At 38.1% G+C, this 18,100-nt stretch overlaps 1 protein-coding gene across 1 annotated transcript; it reads left to right on the top strand.

Moving 5' to 3' along the window:
* The first annotated feature begins 216 nt into the window (after nt 1-216).
* On the top strand, nt 217-10,386 carry RIBC2 (RIB43A domain with coiled-coils 2). The gene is made up of 7 exons (XM_059473046.1): nt 217-372; nt 3,757-3,838; nt 5,241-5,585; nt 6,194-6,312; nt 7,306-7,524; nt 8,911-9,077; nt 10,177-10,386. The coding sequence occupies exons 1-7, from the start codon at nt 256-258 to the stop codon at nt 10,256-10,258; spliced, it is 1,131 nt and encodes a 376-aa protein (XP_059329029.1). The 5' UTR covers nt 217-255; the 3' UTR covers nt 10,259-10,386.
* The last annotated feature ends 7,714 nt before the right edge of the window (nt 10,387-18,100 follow it).

Raw genomic sequence — 18,100 nt, 5'->3', positions numbered from 1 at the left:
CGGTGCCATCGCGACGGGCCGCCTTGTGTCCCGGCTGGCCAGCGCCGCTCCCGTTCCCATTGCGACGGGCCGCCTTGTGTCCCGGCTGGCCAGCGCCGCTCCCGTTCCCATTGCGACGGGCCTCCTTGTGTCCCGCCTAGCCAGCGCCGCCGTGCCGCTGTTCCCATCGCGACCGGCCGCCTTGTGTCCCGGCTGGCCGCCACCGCTGTTCCCGGCCACCGCTCTCAGTCCAGCCCCGGTGTTCCCTCCGGCGCCATGAGCGGGCTGGGGCCGCAGCGGGAACTGGAGGAGGCCGCCGCCCTGGAGCGCCGGCGGCGGCGGGAGCTGCTGCGGCGGGGCCGCATCTTCAACGCACGGATCCGCACCATAGGGGTGAGGGCGGCAGCACGGGAGGGAAGGCGCCGTGTCCCCCCGGTGTTCCCAGGGGTTCTGAAGAGAACGGCGTAAGGCGGGGAGGGTTCAGGGAGGGAAGGGGCGGCTGAGTCGGTCAGAGCGGCACCCAGTGATCCCTCCTCAGGTGTGTGTATGTGAGGGGGAGCAAGCAGGAAGAGAGGGCCCAGATCCAACTTTCAGAGTCGCTTTTAAAGTTACCGGTGAAAGAAATCATAGAATATTTAGGGTTGGAAGGGACCTCTGAAAATCATCCACTCCAACCCCCGTGCACGGCAGGGTCACCCAGAGCGGGTGACACAGGAACGTGCCCAGATGGGTTTGGGATGTCTTCAGGGGAAAAGATCCGTGACCTCCCTGGGCAGCTGTTCAGTGCTCTGCCACCCTCGATAGAAAGAGATTCTTCCTCCTGTTGAGGCAAAGCTTCTTGTGTTTTCCTTTATGGCCATTGTTTCTCATGTGTACCTGTGCCCCACTGCTCTGGATTGAAGGGCAAGGTGTCATTGTCCCCTGACAGCGCAGAGGGATCAAGCCCTGTGTTGTATCTCTGTGTAGTAATACTTAAATGGAAACCAGAAGCTTCCAGAGTCAGTTCATGAAATGTGGATGAAGCAAGTAATTGTTTTTTACCTGTCTTTTTCTGCCTGGACCTTGCTAGAATTGATGCTGTGGGAGATTTACTGCTGTAAGTGCCCTGCAATTAGTCCACATTTTGCATCAGATGAATAGGACAGATCCATCCTTGATTATATATATATAATTAATTGTTGTGTCTGATTTTTCTTGGTGTGGATGTGTAAATGTGAATGCTTCAGGCTAGTGGATTTTCTCCAGAGTTCACTCTGCAGTTTGCATCCTGAACGTCAGGAAATAATGTGCTCTATACCTATTTGGCTTTGGATGCAATGGTATTTTGAATCTCTTCTTGATATTCCGAAGGCCCACATTAAGATGTTGTGAGCATGCATGGAGGGAAGAGTGCTGTGAGGTGACTTCACTGAACTGGTAAAATTGCAACAGATGTCAATTGGATCCTCTTCTCTTAGGTACAGAAACATGTCTCAAATCAGTGGAAAAATATCTTCACCTTATTTCTGACAAGGCCTTGACTTTATTTTTTTCACTCTAATGCAAGAGTCATTGTATCTGCAGAGCAATTAGCAGTTCTCACTGATCACGACAGGTGTATTATCCAGCTGGTACAGCATCCCCACACTCACCAACAACATACTTCAGTGGAAGCAGCTAATAACATTTTTTAGCAGTTGTGATATGGGTTAAGATACTTGAAATTTCTTAATCAGAAAAACATACTTTCTCTATAAAGTGGCTTTTCTAAAGCCTTAAAAATGAACTGCAAACCATAAATTCTCAGTTAGTGAAATAGCTGACAACTAACATATCCTGGTGCATTTTATTGAGCTGTACTGGAGTACACCATCCAAAGGTCTTACCCAAATACTTTTGTAAAATTGCCTTATTTTGTAGAACCGACTCGGGCAGGTTTTGATAGATCTGTTTACATTAGACAAACATCTAAAATGAAGAAGAGTTCATCTGAAGAATTTTGATTAGCAGCTTATTTTGATTTAACATCATTCAATGTACCTGAACAAGAATGCTGACTGAAGGGACTGTTCTTATGGTTTGAATTAAGGCCAGGTCTAAACCATAAAGAGCTAGGAAATCCATACAGAGCTATTCTATATCGGTATTTCTGTGTGGTTTTAAGATTCTTTGCTTCAGTTCTCTGACCAGTTAACCTGAGTGGCAGTCACTGAGAAAATTTAAAAATCAAGACAGTATTTGACTTAGAAACCAGAAATCCTAAAGCAGGGTTTGAATATTTTAAGAACATGGAGGTAATATACTGGACAGCAGAATGGGAACTCAGATTTTGTATTTTTTCCTTGATTATTACTAGCTTTATTATTACTTTTACTTCTGTATCTGTTTTGTTATCTGAGTAATGTAAAAATAAGATAATGCCCTCTTCACTTACAGCTTGAAGAATCTATCCTAGTATATCACTGATTTTTCTGAAGAGTTCAGATGTGTAATCCAAATGAAAAATTACTTTCAATTTACATGTAAACTTTATATATAAATAGAATGAGTTTAGAAATTAGCTGCCTCAAACTGTTCACAGATTTCTTATTTAAATGCTTAAAAGTGAAACCTATAGTTTTATGTGACTGGAAATGTCAGTTTTAGGGATGTTTTTGGGTCGAGTGAAAGTGTTTTGGAGAGGTCAGAGCCAACAGTGTAACACAAGTGGATACACTGATCTGCCTCTATTATTGCCACTCTAAGAACTTGTATTGAATTTCTCTTAGCAGTATTTCCTGTAGTTATACTGTCAGCTTGGCTTTCCCAATGAGACCTCTGGAAGAGTTGATATTTAGTGTCCACAACACCATTGTTTTTGGAGGATAGAATTCTTGATGGTTTCAGCCTTGCTTACAAACTTAGCTCTTTGCTGATGGCTGTTGTCAATTGTCCTTTACAGCATTAACCATGTGTATTTTCAGCTGTCATCTGTTTCTCTTTTCATCTGAATAGGTTTTAGACAAAGTCTGTTAAAATTTTTTACCAGATTCCTGAAGATCTGTCATTGTATTTTTGACAAAATTTTTAAGGACATTAAGTGGCTCATCAGTAAAAAAAAAAAAAAAAAAAAAAAAAAAAAAAAGAGTAAAATCCATGTTTCTGCCCATTAATTTGCCACAATCTGCTAACAAATGTGGGGCCACATTCTTTTGCCCAAAATGGAGGTGTCTGCTCCCATTTGATGATGTGACCTGTATTATCCTTTGCTCAGGTCCCACTTGCCATGCATGTGGATGTTCTGTTCCATATCTGGCAGCTCATCACAGATCCTGTATCCTGTACTGCATTTTGGCAACCATGTGATTCTCTCTGATAAGACAGGAAACATTTCCATTCCTTTCTTATAGTGAACCCTTTGTATTTTTTTCAAATATGAACTATTAAAACTTTCTGTCATCTTTACTGTTAAAATACTTATCTGTTTTATAAATGAAAGCAGAACAATAAAATAAAATTGCCAGCTGTAATGGGGGAAACATATTCTATGTAATGCAGCTGAAAATATTTATAGCTCTATGTATCATGTAAATGTGGTGTTTTCATCTGATCAGGTGCAAGAACATTCCTACCATTATTAAAACAAAGCAAACAAACAAGAATATTTCTGTTTCTGGATGTTGTTTTACCTACATTAGTAATGTGTATAAATTCTGTTGCTAGTGGGGTTATATCTATCTTGTACAACTGTGAGTCAATGTAGATTGACAATGTTTTAATTGTTCTCCTAAAGAGCTGCTTTTTTTTTTATTTTAATAGATTGATAAAGATGCATTGGATGCACAGGTCAAGGAAAGGAAAATTCAAGAAGCAGCTGAAAAAGCAGAGCATGAAAGATTTGGTAAATTCCTAGGCACTGTGATGTTTCTGTGAAAAGCGAAATGTTTTAATCCATTTCTTGCTTTCTTTTATCCCTTCATATATTCTCTAAATTCAGTCATCCAATTTATGTCCTATTTATGTTCATACATCTACATTGGCACACTATGTATTCTCCTTGTTAGCTTAAGATTTCTATTGACATGATTAAACTGGGATACATTGCCTGATAGGCCAGAATTTTCAGTGTTTTCTTTTAAAAGGTATTGATGAATAGCATCATTTAAAAACCTGAGTATGCAACAGGATTAAAAAAAAATAATTACTTACCATTGTAAGTGGTAAGTATACCTTTTGAGTATAGTAGTGGCTGACCTGTTTTAGTTGCTTTTATGAAGAGTGAGCTCATCTTTTGTCTAGCCATTCTTCCATAGAATATATGGATTCTGTGGAATCCTCTCTGGGCTGTTATTGCTGGAAGCATGAGTCATGTACAGTAAGGTGATAAGAGGAGCCATTGCTGAATCAGAACTTGCAGCCACACAAATTTTTCATGCTGTGCCCTGTGGTCTTCCCTGCCTGGGATGCTTTCCTGGGCTATCAGATGAAAGGGTCCCACAGCCTGAGCTCTCTGTGTGCCTCAAGAGGAGCTAAAAAGGAGGTGCCACTTCCATTCTGTGTTCTACTACAGTTGCTTGTGATTTTCCTGGCTGGAAAATACACCTGTCAGGGTCTGACTCTTGGGAAACTACCAGCAGCAGTGTGGAGTCTGGCAAAAGAGGAAATTATATTTTCTAGCAAATTATTTTAAATAACTAAAATGGCTAGTTGGGCGGGAGTTTTGTTGTATGTTTTTCTTAAAAATGCTGGAATTTATGTAGTCCCAATTAAATGGGCAGGAGCTCTTAAGCTGTTCAAAATTTGATACCAGCCAATGATTTTAGTGCTATGGTTAGAAAAATCATTGGAACTATGGAAGAGCTACCTATATTCCTTGCAGTTGCAGGACAATTTTGGTTTGCTTCCTGGCAAGCAACAATGTATTTCAGCTTTAGCTGTAAACTAAAAGTAAGTGGGATCAACTGGTTTACTGTACATTTCTTATGTAGCAGGTTTTCACCAAATGAAACCTCATAATTCTGGTGATTATTATTGTATTTGTTTCACATGCACATATTTCATTCTTACATTAATAAAATAATTTATACCTAAAAAGCTGAAAATATTTCAAAAGTTAATATTACTAACATTAGAGTGTTTGCTGGGCTGGTACTTATGGATCAAATACTCTCCTAATGCATAACAGTTTGAAAACTTATATTCTGTGTATTCATCTTAAAAATTTTATTTTCACCTTATGTGTGCAGTCCAATGACTCATGGACCCCTAAGACTTGTGGTTTCATTGTGTTCATTTTTGTCTAGCTCATCACATGAAGAAAAATGACAAGCTCATGTGTCTGCTAGAAGAACGCCAGAAAAATGAAATCAGAGACATCAATAGGGCTCTAACTGAATTCCATAAGAATTTTCAGGGGCCAGAAACAAGACGTGAATTTGACCTGAATGATCCACAAGCCCTAAAGAAAGACAGACCTGCTCGAGTCTCAGATGATGATCCTCGCTGTACTGTCTCTGGCATGCAGAAGTTTGTGGGTGAAGACTTAAACCATGATCAGAGGATGAAGTTTCAAAAGGAGCAAATAAGGGAGTGGTCTCTTCAGCAACAGAAAGACTTAAAAAATGCATTAGCTGACCAAAAATTGGCAGGTAACAAAAAAGATAATGTAGTTTTAATCTTCTTTTTCTGAAGTTGTGGTGTATCTGATGAAAATATGGTATTGTATATTTAACTTTGAAATACTAGACCAGTTTTTACTTTATAGGCTTCAATGTATCCACTGTTTCTCTTAGGAAGTCTCTGTTTCATAACATGTGATTTTAATGTCACCCAGGTTTCATTTCTAGTTTGTGCCTCCAGTTGGTATGCTTGCTTCATCAGGCCAAACTGTCCAATCCCTACTGTCCTAGAGCATAAAAAATAACACAGATTTTTCTTTCCCAGCTTGTCATGAAACATTATTTTCTGTAGTACTTAACATACTTCTTTCATTTTAACACCAAGTGTTTAGACAACATAAATACATATTAAACTGTACATACTATATATTAATACAATGCATATTACATATTAAACTGATTAGTTAATCACCTGAAATCCCAAGATGGACAGCTTTGATGGTAGGATTTGGAAAATAGTTGGAAATAGTTTTTCAGCTTGCTGTATCTGTAACTCCCCCCTGTCTCTTCCCCTGGTTAACTCATATGGCACATCAAATCCATGAATATTGACTGTGTTTTATTTGAATCTAATTTAGATGATCTTTATGACAAGTTTAGGATTGAACTTGACCGAAAGATTATGGAAGAACAAAGAAAAGAAGAGGAAAGCAGGCGTGCTGTTTGTACAGCTACTAAAAATTTCAATAAAATCCAGGTAAATTAATACTTAGTTGGTTTGTTATTTTTTTAGAAAATGTGGTGACAGAGAAGGAAAATAGGATGCACAAAATCAAAATAAGAAGTCATGTTTTCAATGGGGGTTTCTTGTCACCTGACTTCCAAGGCTGTTCCATCCCCTGTGCTCTGTGTGCCCTAGCAAGCAGAAGGTTTTTCTCTGTCCACTGGATGCTGGAGCCAGGCATTGTTCCAGATAGTTTAGTTTATGCATTACAGAAGAATGAGACAGTATTAGAAATGAAAGATGCATAGCATTATCATTCTTCTTCAAATTAGTTTATTTAGTCTCATTCTTCTTTGAAAGGTAAATATGTTCAGTAAGATCATTGTATTTTATTTCTGGAGTATTGTAAAGGGAAAATTTCCTTTGAGTAGGAGACTGTGCTTTGTCATGAACATTAGAAACAGTGATTTCCATAGCAAATGCATACTGTGATCTCCAGTATTTCAGATACATTCATGTAATATGATTCAGGTTTGCATTTTGTATCAGCAAAGAGAATCAGGGCTGCATCCTCAGACCTTTATTGGACATCTGTCTTTGTTTTGAGGGCTTACCCATGCTTTTCACCTAGATTCAGTGTGTAATACATAAATCAAGTCTAGTGATTCAAGATTGTAAATGTTTATTGAAATTTCTTCCATATTGTGTTTGTCTGCCAAATATATACTCGTCATTTACTTGAGGATAAATGTGGAATTATTTTTTATTTAATTCTGTGTTTTCTTATAAAACAAAGTTATTTTTCCCCAGTTTACTTGCTATATGTGATATGACAGCATTAAAGAACTGTTTGATATTAGGGTTTTGATCTTGGCCAATAAGACAATGATCACTTTTTGTAGGTGATGCTTTTGACAACTGTATGCAGGTTGGAAATCATCTCTTATGATGCGTTAACATTTTTTCACCCCTTAGTTCATATTTTTCTTGGAAAAAACATCACTTCTCTCTTTCCATTGAATTTAGGTTGCTGAACTAGATCACAAAAATGAATTGGAAAAGGCTCAGAAAATGAAAGATGATATGTATGAAATAACCTGCCTGCTTCGAGGAGATTTCCTTTCTGAAAACCCAGACCAAGCAATCGGTCCTGGGGGTGTGCTGGTGGATCGATGGAAGGGGATGAACCAGGAGCAGCTGATGGCAATTCGTGAGTTCCAAAAGGAACAAGTTCTGGAGAAACAGGTATTTCAGCTCACATGCATTTTCATGTATTTTTGGTTTTTTTGGTTGTAATAATACTATAGACAATGTTTGCAAAATAAAAATGCCGTTGTTTGCCCTGGACATGTCAATATGAGGCTGTGTTTTCCATTGATCTGGATTTTACCCAAACTTTAATCAGTATAACTGAACATAGTACCTCTGAAGCACCTGGGAGATGTCATGGAGTAGGCTGGAGCCCTGGAGTTGGACTGGGAGGAAGGTTGCTAAGGGGCCCAGAGCCAAGGAGGTCTTAGGGCATGGTCCATGATGGTCCAGCTGAGCAGCAAAGTCCTGCCCAGCCCAAGACCCAGGCTTCATGGTGACCTGAGAGTGCACAAGATGCCTGCAAGGCTCCTCCATAGGGGATGAAGATCCAGGAGCTGAAGGTGAAAGCAGGGCAGGCCAAAGCAGTATTCTCATGCTCAAGGGTGCCCAAGCAAGGCACATAGATCAGGCCCAGTGACCTTGCTCGTGCATATTTCAGAAGCCTAAAAGTTCATGAATGTAAGAATGTGATGGAGTTTCATTTCTACCATCCCACACAACTATGAGGCCATGCTATAAAATAGAATTTCAATGGTAACCTGCTTCTAGAGGGGTATAGAAGCAGGCAGTTAAAATGAAGACATCTAGGCTCCTATGAAGTCAAGAGTGTTCAGGCCTAGATATTGTGGAATAGAAGTGACTTGCCTCCCTTGTGCATAGGCTGCATTTATGACAGCTAAGGAATAGTGTTTGATTTTATATTTTAGTCCTTACAACACCGTAGGCTATACTATATTTTACCTAGTACTGTTATTAAAGCTGAAGGTAGAATTGTTATTTCCCTGCCTCTCCTATTACTCTGAAATGAACCCATTCAAGTCATTAGGCTGGCTGAAAATGAGTACAGCCAAGAAAAGTAAGTTTTTTGCAGGCCTGTTTTTTTGTTTCTGTTCAGTGGGGTGTCAGACAAGAAGTGAGGCAGAGGGAAAAAAAGTTTCTACTCATGTGGTGTTCGTGGCTCCCCTATTTTAGTTGGCCATATTGTAAGCCATACTGATGTCTATGCACTTCTTGCTTCAAGAAATTTCAACTCTTGCTAACAATAATTAAAAAACAATCTTTTGCTGCTCTGAGGTTTTACAGAGAGAAAAAAAAAATCTGTTGCTGCTCTGGGGTTTTCCAGAGAGAAAAGAATAGCTCTTTCTTTTGCCGTATCTTGCTTTGCGTGGTTTAGAAATCCTTGCTCCCTTCTCCCCATTCAAATGCTACCCCTAGTGCTCAATAAAGGCAAGCAAGGTTTAGATAAACTTACCCATGAGACTTTATCTACAGAGTTCCATCTTGGACAGAGAAAATGAAGCCTTTTTCTCCCTGCTGCAGAGAGCCAGAGAGCAGGAGCGCCGGAGGGATGCGGAGTGGGACAGGCAGCGCGTGCAGGCTGCCAGGACCCAGCTGCTCTGGGAGCGGCACCAGCAGCGCCAGGACCAGGTGCAGCGCCGAGACCTGGATGCTGTCAATGCAGGGCTCTCTCAGGAGCAAAGAGCAAAGTAAGTACCAAAGCAGCACTGTTCAAATGAAAAAAGCTCTTCATCGTTATTGACCCAATAGCTCGGCTTTCAAAGAGCTCTTTTGACTTGTTCTGTTTGTGATTTTTTTCGTTACAAGTTCATGCTTTAAAAAAACTCAACGATTCACCTGAAGTGTGTTTTCCACTATTCTTTAATCAAACCTCAGAGAGTAGGTTTTGAGTGTTACCGATTGACATGAATCTGTAATTCTTAAAAGCATTCCACTGACAACAGACTGTTTATATAGATGGCAAAATAGTGAATAAATATAATTAGCTATGCAGAAAATCATATTATAAGGTGAAAAACCATTACATGCTTCTTTAATATATCTGAAACTAAAAAGGATGAACTGCCAGTAGAGCTGCCAGTTTCTGATAGCTCAGGGTTAAGCTAGCAACACTAACAGCATTTCCATTATGTATGACAGACCTAGATGATTCTTTAACTAACCACTGAATGTGTCTTGGAGGGCAGTTCTTGTGTCTGCTCTTATGGGGAAGGAGAAAGATAATACATGCAGGACAAGAAAAACAAACATAATGATTTAGTGTTCTATTTTTCCAGTTTTGTTTTTTGGATTTTTTTTTTTTTTTTGTGCATGAATACAGAAGCACATAATAGTCAGAGTTGGAAGGGACCTAAAATGATCATCAAGTCCAGCTCTTAAATGAATGTCCCATATGGGGAATGAACCCTTGACCTTTGCATTATTAGCACCATGCTCTGACCAACTGAGCCAGTCTCAGGTTCATATATACCTTTTGCAAATGAATTTCATTTCCAGTACATGATGCCTTCTTATTATGAAAACAAAAGTTTGGGATTGTGTTAATTCAGGCTTTTTTACTCTTGAGATTTCTGGAAGGATATTTCAGGAACCAAAAAACCAATTTTTCTATATTGAGATGTGGCATAAATTTTGCAGAACAAGTTTTAGTTACATTAAATTCCATTTCTAATAATTTATGAACATTTATGGGTGTTAATGCATGATATAGTTTTTAGATTTCTCAGGCTACTTCTGAATAATAACAAAAATTACTAATGGCTTTTAAAAATTTTTACTCATTTCTAGGAACATTTATCTTAAAGAGGAAGAGTATTCAAATATTCCAACAGAGGAGTTTTATGCACAGTTTAATACAACCACCCGGTGATGATCTGGATAAATCAACCAGAATTATACAGAAGTATGTAGACACATTAAAATTTTCAGTTGAGCAATCCCATGTTTTATTGTTTTTATCTGTTCCCTGCCCTGTTCAAACACTGCTTTCAAACTAAAGGACAGACAGATCTGTTCTAAGGAAAGGAAAACATTGTAATAATTTTTAAACATTATTGTTGTTCTGATAGGACTAGTAGATTCAGTAGTAGATTGTTTGACTCTTGTGTCTCAGGCTTAGCTGTAATATTTACATTATTCATGCCTATAGGAATCAACTTCTGGAAAGAAATCTGAATTTTAACTTTAGTGCTGCTTTATGCAGTTTTGCCAGAGAGGAATGCTGCCTCCCAGAGACCACAAGAGATGTACTTCTCTGGGAGGGAAGGAACATGACCTAGGCAGAAAATGTGTTTGTTTGTGGTTTGATTTTGGGTTTTTTGTTTTGGATTCTCTAAAAGCAAAAACTCAGCCAGACAGAAATGCAAGGAAAAAGGAAGTGGTCAAGTTGGTCAGTGGGAATAAGGAGAAAAGAGTTCAGTAGTCATGGAGGTGATTATTGCACTGAGGCAAGGCACTGAAACAGAATCTGTGTTAGATTTAGTGTGAAAAAGCAGGGGGAAAGTATTCCTACATACACCCTGATGCTTTGGAAATAATGGAGGAGGTTTGAGGTAATGTGCTGCTGAAGGAGAGTGGGGACAACTCCCAGGTGTGACAGAAAAGGGATGAAAAAGCAGATGTGCACCAAACAAAGTCAAGGAGAAAAATCTCAACCTGTGCAGTTTCATGAAACCTGTGTACTTCCTGTCTTCATGGTGACAGTATTGACTTAGCAATTAAAGAGCCTCTCATTGGCATCTGAAAATGGCTGAGCACAGCACAGGGGAAAAAATATGGAGAAGCAATGTAGGAAACTAACTGCATAAGGGAAATGGATGGTGGAGCTAACAAGGAAATTAAATCCAGAAGAGAAAGAGCTGAAATTGAAAGGACTGCAAAAAGGGTTAGAAGACTAACCTAGGAGTCAGAAGATGTGAAAGAGGAGAAAACAACACAGAGAAAGAAAATATGGACAAGCAATGTAGGAAAGTAACTGCATAAGGGAAATGGATGGTGGAGCTAACAAGGAAATTAAATCCAGAAGACAAAGAGCTGAATTGAAAGGACTGCAAAAAGGGTTGGAAGACTTAACCCTGGGAGTCAGAATATCTGAAAGAGGACAAAAAATGAGTCAGATGAGAGACTCAGCTAAAAATCCAAGACCTCTCAGCTAAAAATCCAAGACCTCTAATATTGTGAACCTTAAATAAAAATAGAGCCCATTTATGAAAACAGATCTCAAACTGTAATTTGCCAGCAAACAGTACATAAATCTGAGGTACAAACATCCTGATGATGTTGGTTTGGAGTCCACTGGTGATTCTTTGTCTTAGCAATAATGGTAATGTTTGGTAATGAACTTTGGGGTGAAACAGGTTGAAGATGCCTCCACCAAGCAAAGGAGGAAAGATGCTTAAGAAAAACTGAGGGCTGAGGTAAACTCAAATGAGTTATTCTTACCTCTGTGAAGATAATGAAGAATGCATGGTTCTTGAGATATTAGCAGGAAGATTTTAAAGATGCTTGAAGGAAGCATTTCTGAAAGGGGACTGTTTAAACAGGTCTGTTTGCTCAGCTGAAGTAGTGCCCTGTGGGATCACACTGATAAAATCTTGCTGCCTGATTCAAAACACTGATTAAAGAGGAGTAGCGTTTTTTGATGTGATTGTAGAAATTTGATTGGGATCTTTTTTTTTTTGTTCATTGACACATGAACTATCTAATTATATATGTAAATGAGATGTAATTCTTTTCTGTCTCACTGATAGTGATGTAATGCAAAGTGCATAGTTAAACCTTGGAAATTATTGAAATTGGTGTAAGCAAATGAGTTTGAAATTCTGGGTATGGTTCCCCTTCTTCCATTCCTTTCCCTAAAGAGGGACTAAGAAATTTATCAGAATAAATATCCAGCTAAGCCATCAGCTTCTCCAAGATGGGGCAATACTGCTTTCCAGCAAACTGTCTCAAGGATTTCCAGAGCTATAATATATAGCTGGTTGTTATTGGAATCATTAATGGTGATAAAAACCCTTTGCTTTTTGAACCCAGGTAAATAAATGTACCAGCCAAAAAGTATTTCTGCAGACTCACCTTGTGTTTGTTTGTTTTTTGAACCTGGCATCCTTGAGCTTCGCTTGCTTCTTGTTAATCTTTTTATGAAAATGTTTTTAATAGCTGTTCCTCATATGTTTAAAGTTGTTTTAGACTGCTGTGACATGACCATTTAATTTTCCCTTTTTATAGAAAGAAGAATCCAAAGTTTGTCAGTTTTTCCTGAGTAGAAGTTATACAGGTTTCTCAGTCCTTTTTAATGGCTTCTGTATATAACCTTTATGAGATGAGGGGGTCAGAAGATTGTGTAATAATGATATTTTCTGGTTAATTCCTATTTTTCATAATGCAAACACGTGTATTTCTAGAGAATTCTAACATTGGGGGTTTTGGCCATTGTTTACCACTGAGAGGTATTTTCATGGAATTCTACAGTATCTCAAAATATATCAAGTATATTTTTTTCTTCAGTTTTATGACCTAGTTCAGGTCCCCCAAAATATATACTTAAAATTGGGGAGAAAGGGAGGGTGGTTCTTGGTATGTGTCACTTTTGAGTTTTCCTTATTAAGCTTCAGCTAACATCATTTTATCTCCCCATCATCCTTTCACTGCACAGGTAGGTTAGTAGGATCAGGAAAGTATATGATCACAACATTTACTTCCTTCTTTATGATGTTGAATAGCATTTTACCCTGGGCTTGTGGGGCTTAGCAATTTCCCTCCAAAGGGAAGTTTCAAAGGGAATTTTCATTCTGTGCAACCTGTTACTTTCTATTTTGTTACGCTGTCCTGGACTGTCTGTAATCAACATAACAGCTTGAAACTCTACCAAATAGGATCCACAGTGTTCTGGTTTGGAATCATTCCTACTCTCCACCACTGTAGTTTTGTGTATTTTTTGTAAATATACAAAAAAGTCTCTTCAACTGTTTGCAATGCCGTTATTTTTTTCTGCTGCTTTAAGAAATTTTGTGTCCTTCAGGATTCTTTTTAAGATCACCTGCTTATGAGGTATTCAGAAAGGAATATAAATTTTATACCTTTACTTTAGAGATCCTTACACTTTATTTTTGGTCTATGTTGTTAAGCTTTACATCCAACTTGGCCACATATTTCCCCTTTGGAATGTTTCTTGCTTTTGATGCTCTAAATGTAGTGCTGCTTAGCAGAATTGTGCTGAACTCTCACCCTGAGAAATCTAATTCCTGTGGCTTCTCATTAGCAATCCTGATTCTTCACAGAAGAAACCACAAAAATCTTGCCCATACAAGAAACCACAGAAAATAAGCAGCAGCCTCTAGATGTCATAGTAGAAATTGCACAATTACTGTTCACATAGAAAAAAATAATCACACTGAGCTCCTTAGAAAATAGGGATAAGTGTATTTTTTTAAAATAAAATAAAGTCTAATTTAACTATGACATTTTGCAATAATACAAGAGAGTGGAATACTGAGGATTCAGATGCATCACTGTCACACCAACTTAAACAAAACAGTGCTCCAGTGTGTGCTATGGTCTTTCTAATGAGAATATTTGCTGTTGCAGTGGTGCTTGAAATACACTAAAAACCAGAGTACTGTAAATACTGTGAGTGTTTGATATGGCAAATAAAAATGAAAATTATTTACCTTTCAACTTTATTAGATTTTCAATGAGCTTTATCCATCAATAAAATTTAAGAGTTAATTTAGGTTTCTTATTTGAAAATGCTAGGAAGGAAGTGAGGATTGGAAAATAGAGCATATAAGGGAAAAATTGACAAAAATAAACAGCTAGCTACATAAAGATGTTAGTATTTAAAAAAATTATATTTAATTGGTAATATTAAGATATTAGTTACTAGTTTAATGCTATGACAATTAAATGCTAATTTAATTGCAATAACAGTGATTAAGTGATGAGATGTTTTAAACACGATGTCTTGAAAATTGGTTAAAATGCCTGAAACCAATGACACTGCTCTGAAATCAGGATGAGAGGGGAAATTAGTGAAAAGATGGATGAAAAAATGGTACAACTGCTCAACAGTTTCATAGTATGCTATATGAGAAAACTCAGTTAAAAGGACATATAATAATTGGGGTTTGCTGAGTAGCAAGATGGGTAACATAGTTTCAAGCAAACCTTCTAACTGGAAAATCTTGTTTGTCTTTTCACATGCAGAAGGATCCAGTCATTCCCTGAGTTTATGCTTCTACTGGAATAACAGCCAGTGTGAAACAATGATGATTTTGAGTTCTGAATTCTTGGGAGATGCAGGTCTGCTTTTATCTGTAGTTACCTAAGTCCAGCTCAGAGATCCAAGTCCCAAGCCTAGACTCAGGATAACTGGAATTGCAGTGGATCAATGTTTTTAGCCTCCCACAATATATGTGAGCATGTAATGTGTAAGTAGAGATGTGTGCACATAGACAGAAATTAAAATGCAATTTTTAAAACCATCTGCTCAGCTCCTGCTGGCTTAAAAAAAAAAAGAAAGATAAAATAGTAGTTTTTTGGAAGGATGGCCAGGGCCAGAGTTCATTCCAACAGAGATCATAAGCTTATTTCTACAAAGAAAATGTTTTTCCCTTTAAGCTTAAATGACTGAAGAATGAGAGGTTCTGCTAAGGCTAGCCAAGTGTTATCCAGCTGGTGTTATCCAGCTGGGAAATAACTTATTGCTTTGATGAGCTGCATTAAAAAATGGTCTACAGGCTCTTTGCTTTTCTATTTTTGAGACCTTAGTAGGATGTGTAACAGTTCTTCCAGAAGTGAGAGCATGAGTCATGTATGGCATAAAGAATTGAGCTCTGGTGTGGTGTGTACCTTTGTATGAGTAAAAGGTACACAACCTGTGTAAACACAATCCCTGATGGAACCAAAATTTCATCCCTTACCTCTTCCTGTTGGCTTTTAGTTTGGTAAGCAATTATTAGCATCCCATAGGGAATAGAGCTATAGTTTTTCTTTAAGGTGATGGAATAGAATTTCACTGATACAAAGGTTAGTGCAAGTTTTGTCTTAGCCGTGGGAAAACAGATTTCATGCTGGTTAACTGAATCATCTCTGTTTTCAGATATCTAATCAAAAAGCAGAATAGAAAAACAAAAAAAGTAGAAAAACAATTACATAAAATGTGAATGAAAAGTCAGAAACACCAAACCATGGCTGTATCAAAATCTGGGTAAATTATGAAAGTAATATTTCATGCTTCCAATTTTTTGCACTTTTGAGCCTCTTTACAGGTAATTTATGAACAAAATAGAGCAGAGGTCACTGAGGTTCTGGTCAGGATTATGGACACTTGTAGCTGCAGCCATGATTTGAAAGTTCAGGTGTGCACAGCTATGTGACCACTCTGCCAGAACATGGGAAGCAGCATGTACTGAGCTCAGGAAAATGGAAGGTGACAGTTTCAATAAAGCCTCTTCCACTCTGAAGTAAGTCTGCCCTTCTTATTCTGTAGCTTACAATGTGTGTTGATGCATTAGTATTCTGCAAGGAGGACAGGGTTTGCCTACATACCTGTTAGAATCTTTTGCTTGCACATTTCTGATTTAGTTTTTATAGTTTGACAAGAAATTGCACACTCTGGACAGGCTTCCTCAATGCAAACGGACACTTGGGAGACTTAGTCCTCTTACAGCCTGGATACCTTTTTTGAAACATGGAACATAAAAGTTTGAATTTCTTCCTGCATAATTATAATCTAGATGTAGGTTGCATAGAGATGGAAGAATCTCAGGCTACCAGATGGGTATGTATTTCCAATTAAATTCCATGCTGAAAAAAGTGAAGCACAAAAAGGGAATATTACAGAAAAAGGGAGGCTCTCACTGCAATGTTCTCCTGGCTTAGGGTTTTCTTTCCTCCCTTCCTTGTAAAATTCAAATTGTTAATTGCATGCGTTGAAGAAGAAAATGATTTTGCATCCTTATTGAAGATGAAAGCCCTTGCTGTATTAAATTAACTGATGCTGGAATACAGCATCAGTTTTCAATTTGACCTGTATATAAGTAAAGCCATAGAACTATGACATAATTCAGTTTATGAGGAAATGCATCAGCAAGGAGCAGAAAAAAGCCTTCTGTTAGACATAAGTAAGGCTGAAAAGATTTTAAAGAAATAGTACATATTTTTCTCTTCTAGAAATGTGACTTGTGCTAAAGTACATTTTTCTTTTCTGTCAGAGAAAACCCATGTGCCCTGAAGTTACCAATTATAGCTCAACATACCAAAGGCTTGGGGAAAAAGAAAGGCCTCAGCCTCCTCCTTCAGGGCTTTCCTAAGTGCTAGAAAACTGTTTTATTGTCATATTTCAGTACAAAAGAGAAACTTACTAGAAAAAGTTAATTAACAAAAAATGAGTATGACAAGTTTGGCCAGCACCGTGAATTACTTCTATTTATTCTAATATTATTTGTTAATAAGATGAACTCTTAAAGATACCTGTATAACAATCATTGTCCCAGGGCCTACAGATCTGCCTTACTATGAATTTAAATGTTTATTCAGTTCTGCTGTGTGTATTAATTCATACAGTTTACTGGAAAATTTTGTAGTTTTTAACTAGCTGATGTAGGATTGGATTGTTGATGTTGTCATGAAGGTAAATGTCAAGAGAAAGTACTTGAGTAATAGCAGCATCTCTACTAAAGAAAATCACTTTGTACAGTAGATCTCTAGCACATGAGACTTACTGTATTCTGGATATTATGATGCATTTATGGAAATTAATTCATAAATGACATAGTGGTATTTTAACTTCTACTCGATGATGCTACTTTGCAGTAAAATTCTGTTGTGTCACCTGCCCACAAGCTGTGCTTTGTTCAGATCTGCATCTCTGCTGCCTGACAGGGCACATGGAGCAGAAGCCACATGGAACAGAAGTATCAAACTGCTGCATCCTTTCCCTGAACAGATCCATCACCTTTTTTTCTTTCTACCTTCTCCAAGCTCAGCTTGTGAATCTAATAGAAATTTCTATTTGAAAACTTTCCCTTCTTTTGTTTGGGTTGAAACTGGTAAGGAATTCAATGTGTGAATGGAAAGCAGGAATGCAGGACAGGAAATACAGATTCTGTCACTGTGCAAGTCCTATAACCATAGGGAAAAAAGCAAGTCACAGGGGTCTATGGACAAAGCACAAATATCAAACCTTTCCTAGCCCAGGTCTCTGAAAACCAAGACATGTTAGGAAGTGTTTTTTTACAATGGCAGCACATACAACACTTCACTGATAAAGCCAGTAAGCAGCATGATAATACCTTAAAGCTAGTGGAAGACAATGGCTGCTAAAAATAATAATGACACCTATTAAAGAGAAATTGTAGCCACCGAAGACAAAGAGCTGAGACAAGTACAGACTTGATGAGGAAAAGTTTTTAGCCAGTTTGTCACAGCCCCAAACCCAAACTGATTGGGGAATGACATAGCATGGTAACATGATCCAATACCTTATGCTTGGCTGTGAGTGTCCTCTGCCAAAAAATTCTGAAGTACAAAAGAGAGCATTTTGGAGATGAGAAAGAAAAAATGTTTGAATCTCAGAAAGAATCAGTTTGTGCAATAGTTCAGAACGCTGGGGAAAATGATTGTGTGTCCTTGGTCTGCCCCATGTCATGTCTGACTGGAACAACTTTAAGCTTTCTCCAGTTTGACTTCTAATCTGCAAAATGAGAACAAT

Source organism: Ammospiza nelsoni, chromosome 5 (assembly GCF_027579445.1).
Source record: "Ammospiza nelsoni isolate bAmmNel1 chromosome 5, bAmmNel1.pri, whole genome shotgun sequence".
NCBI lineage: Eukaryota > Metazoa > Chordata > Aves > Passeriformes > Passerellidae > Ammospiza > Ammospiza nelsoni.
The sequence above is the reverse complement of the archived record's forward strand: the minus strand, read 5'-3'. Positions and strand labels throughout refer to the sequence as shown.

Bases quoted from the DNA above. Each gene is read 5' to 3' on its own strand.
- RIBC2 (XM_059473046.1), top strand. From the start codon at position 256: ATGAGCGGGCTGGGGCCGCAGCGGGAACTGGAGGAGGCCGCCGCCCTG. The intron at 6,313-7,305 runs GTAAATTAATAC...CATTGAATTTAG, and splicing joins AAAATTTCAATAAAATCCAG to GTTGCTGAACTAGATCACAA. The intron at 9,078-10,176 runs GTAAGTACCAAA...ACTCATTTCTAG, and splicing joins TCTCAGGAGCAAAGAGCAAA to GAACATTTATCTTAAAGAGG.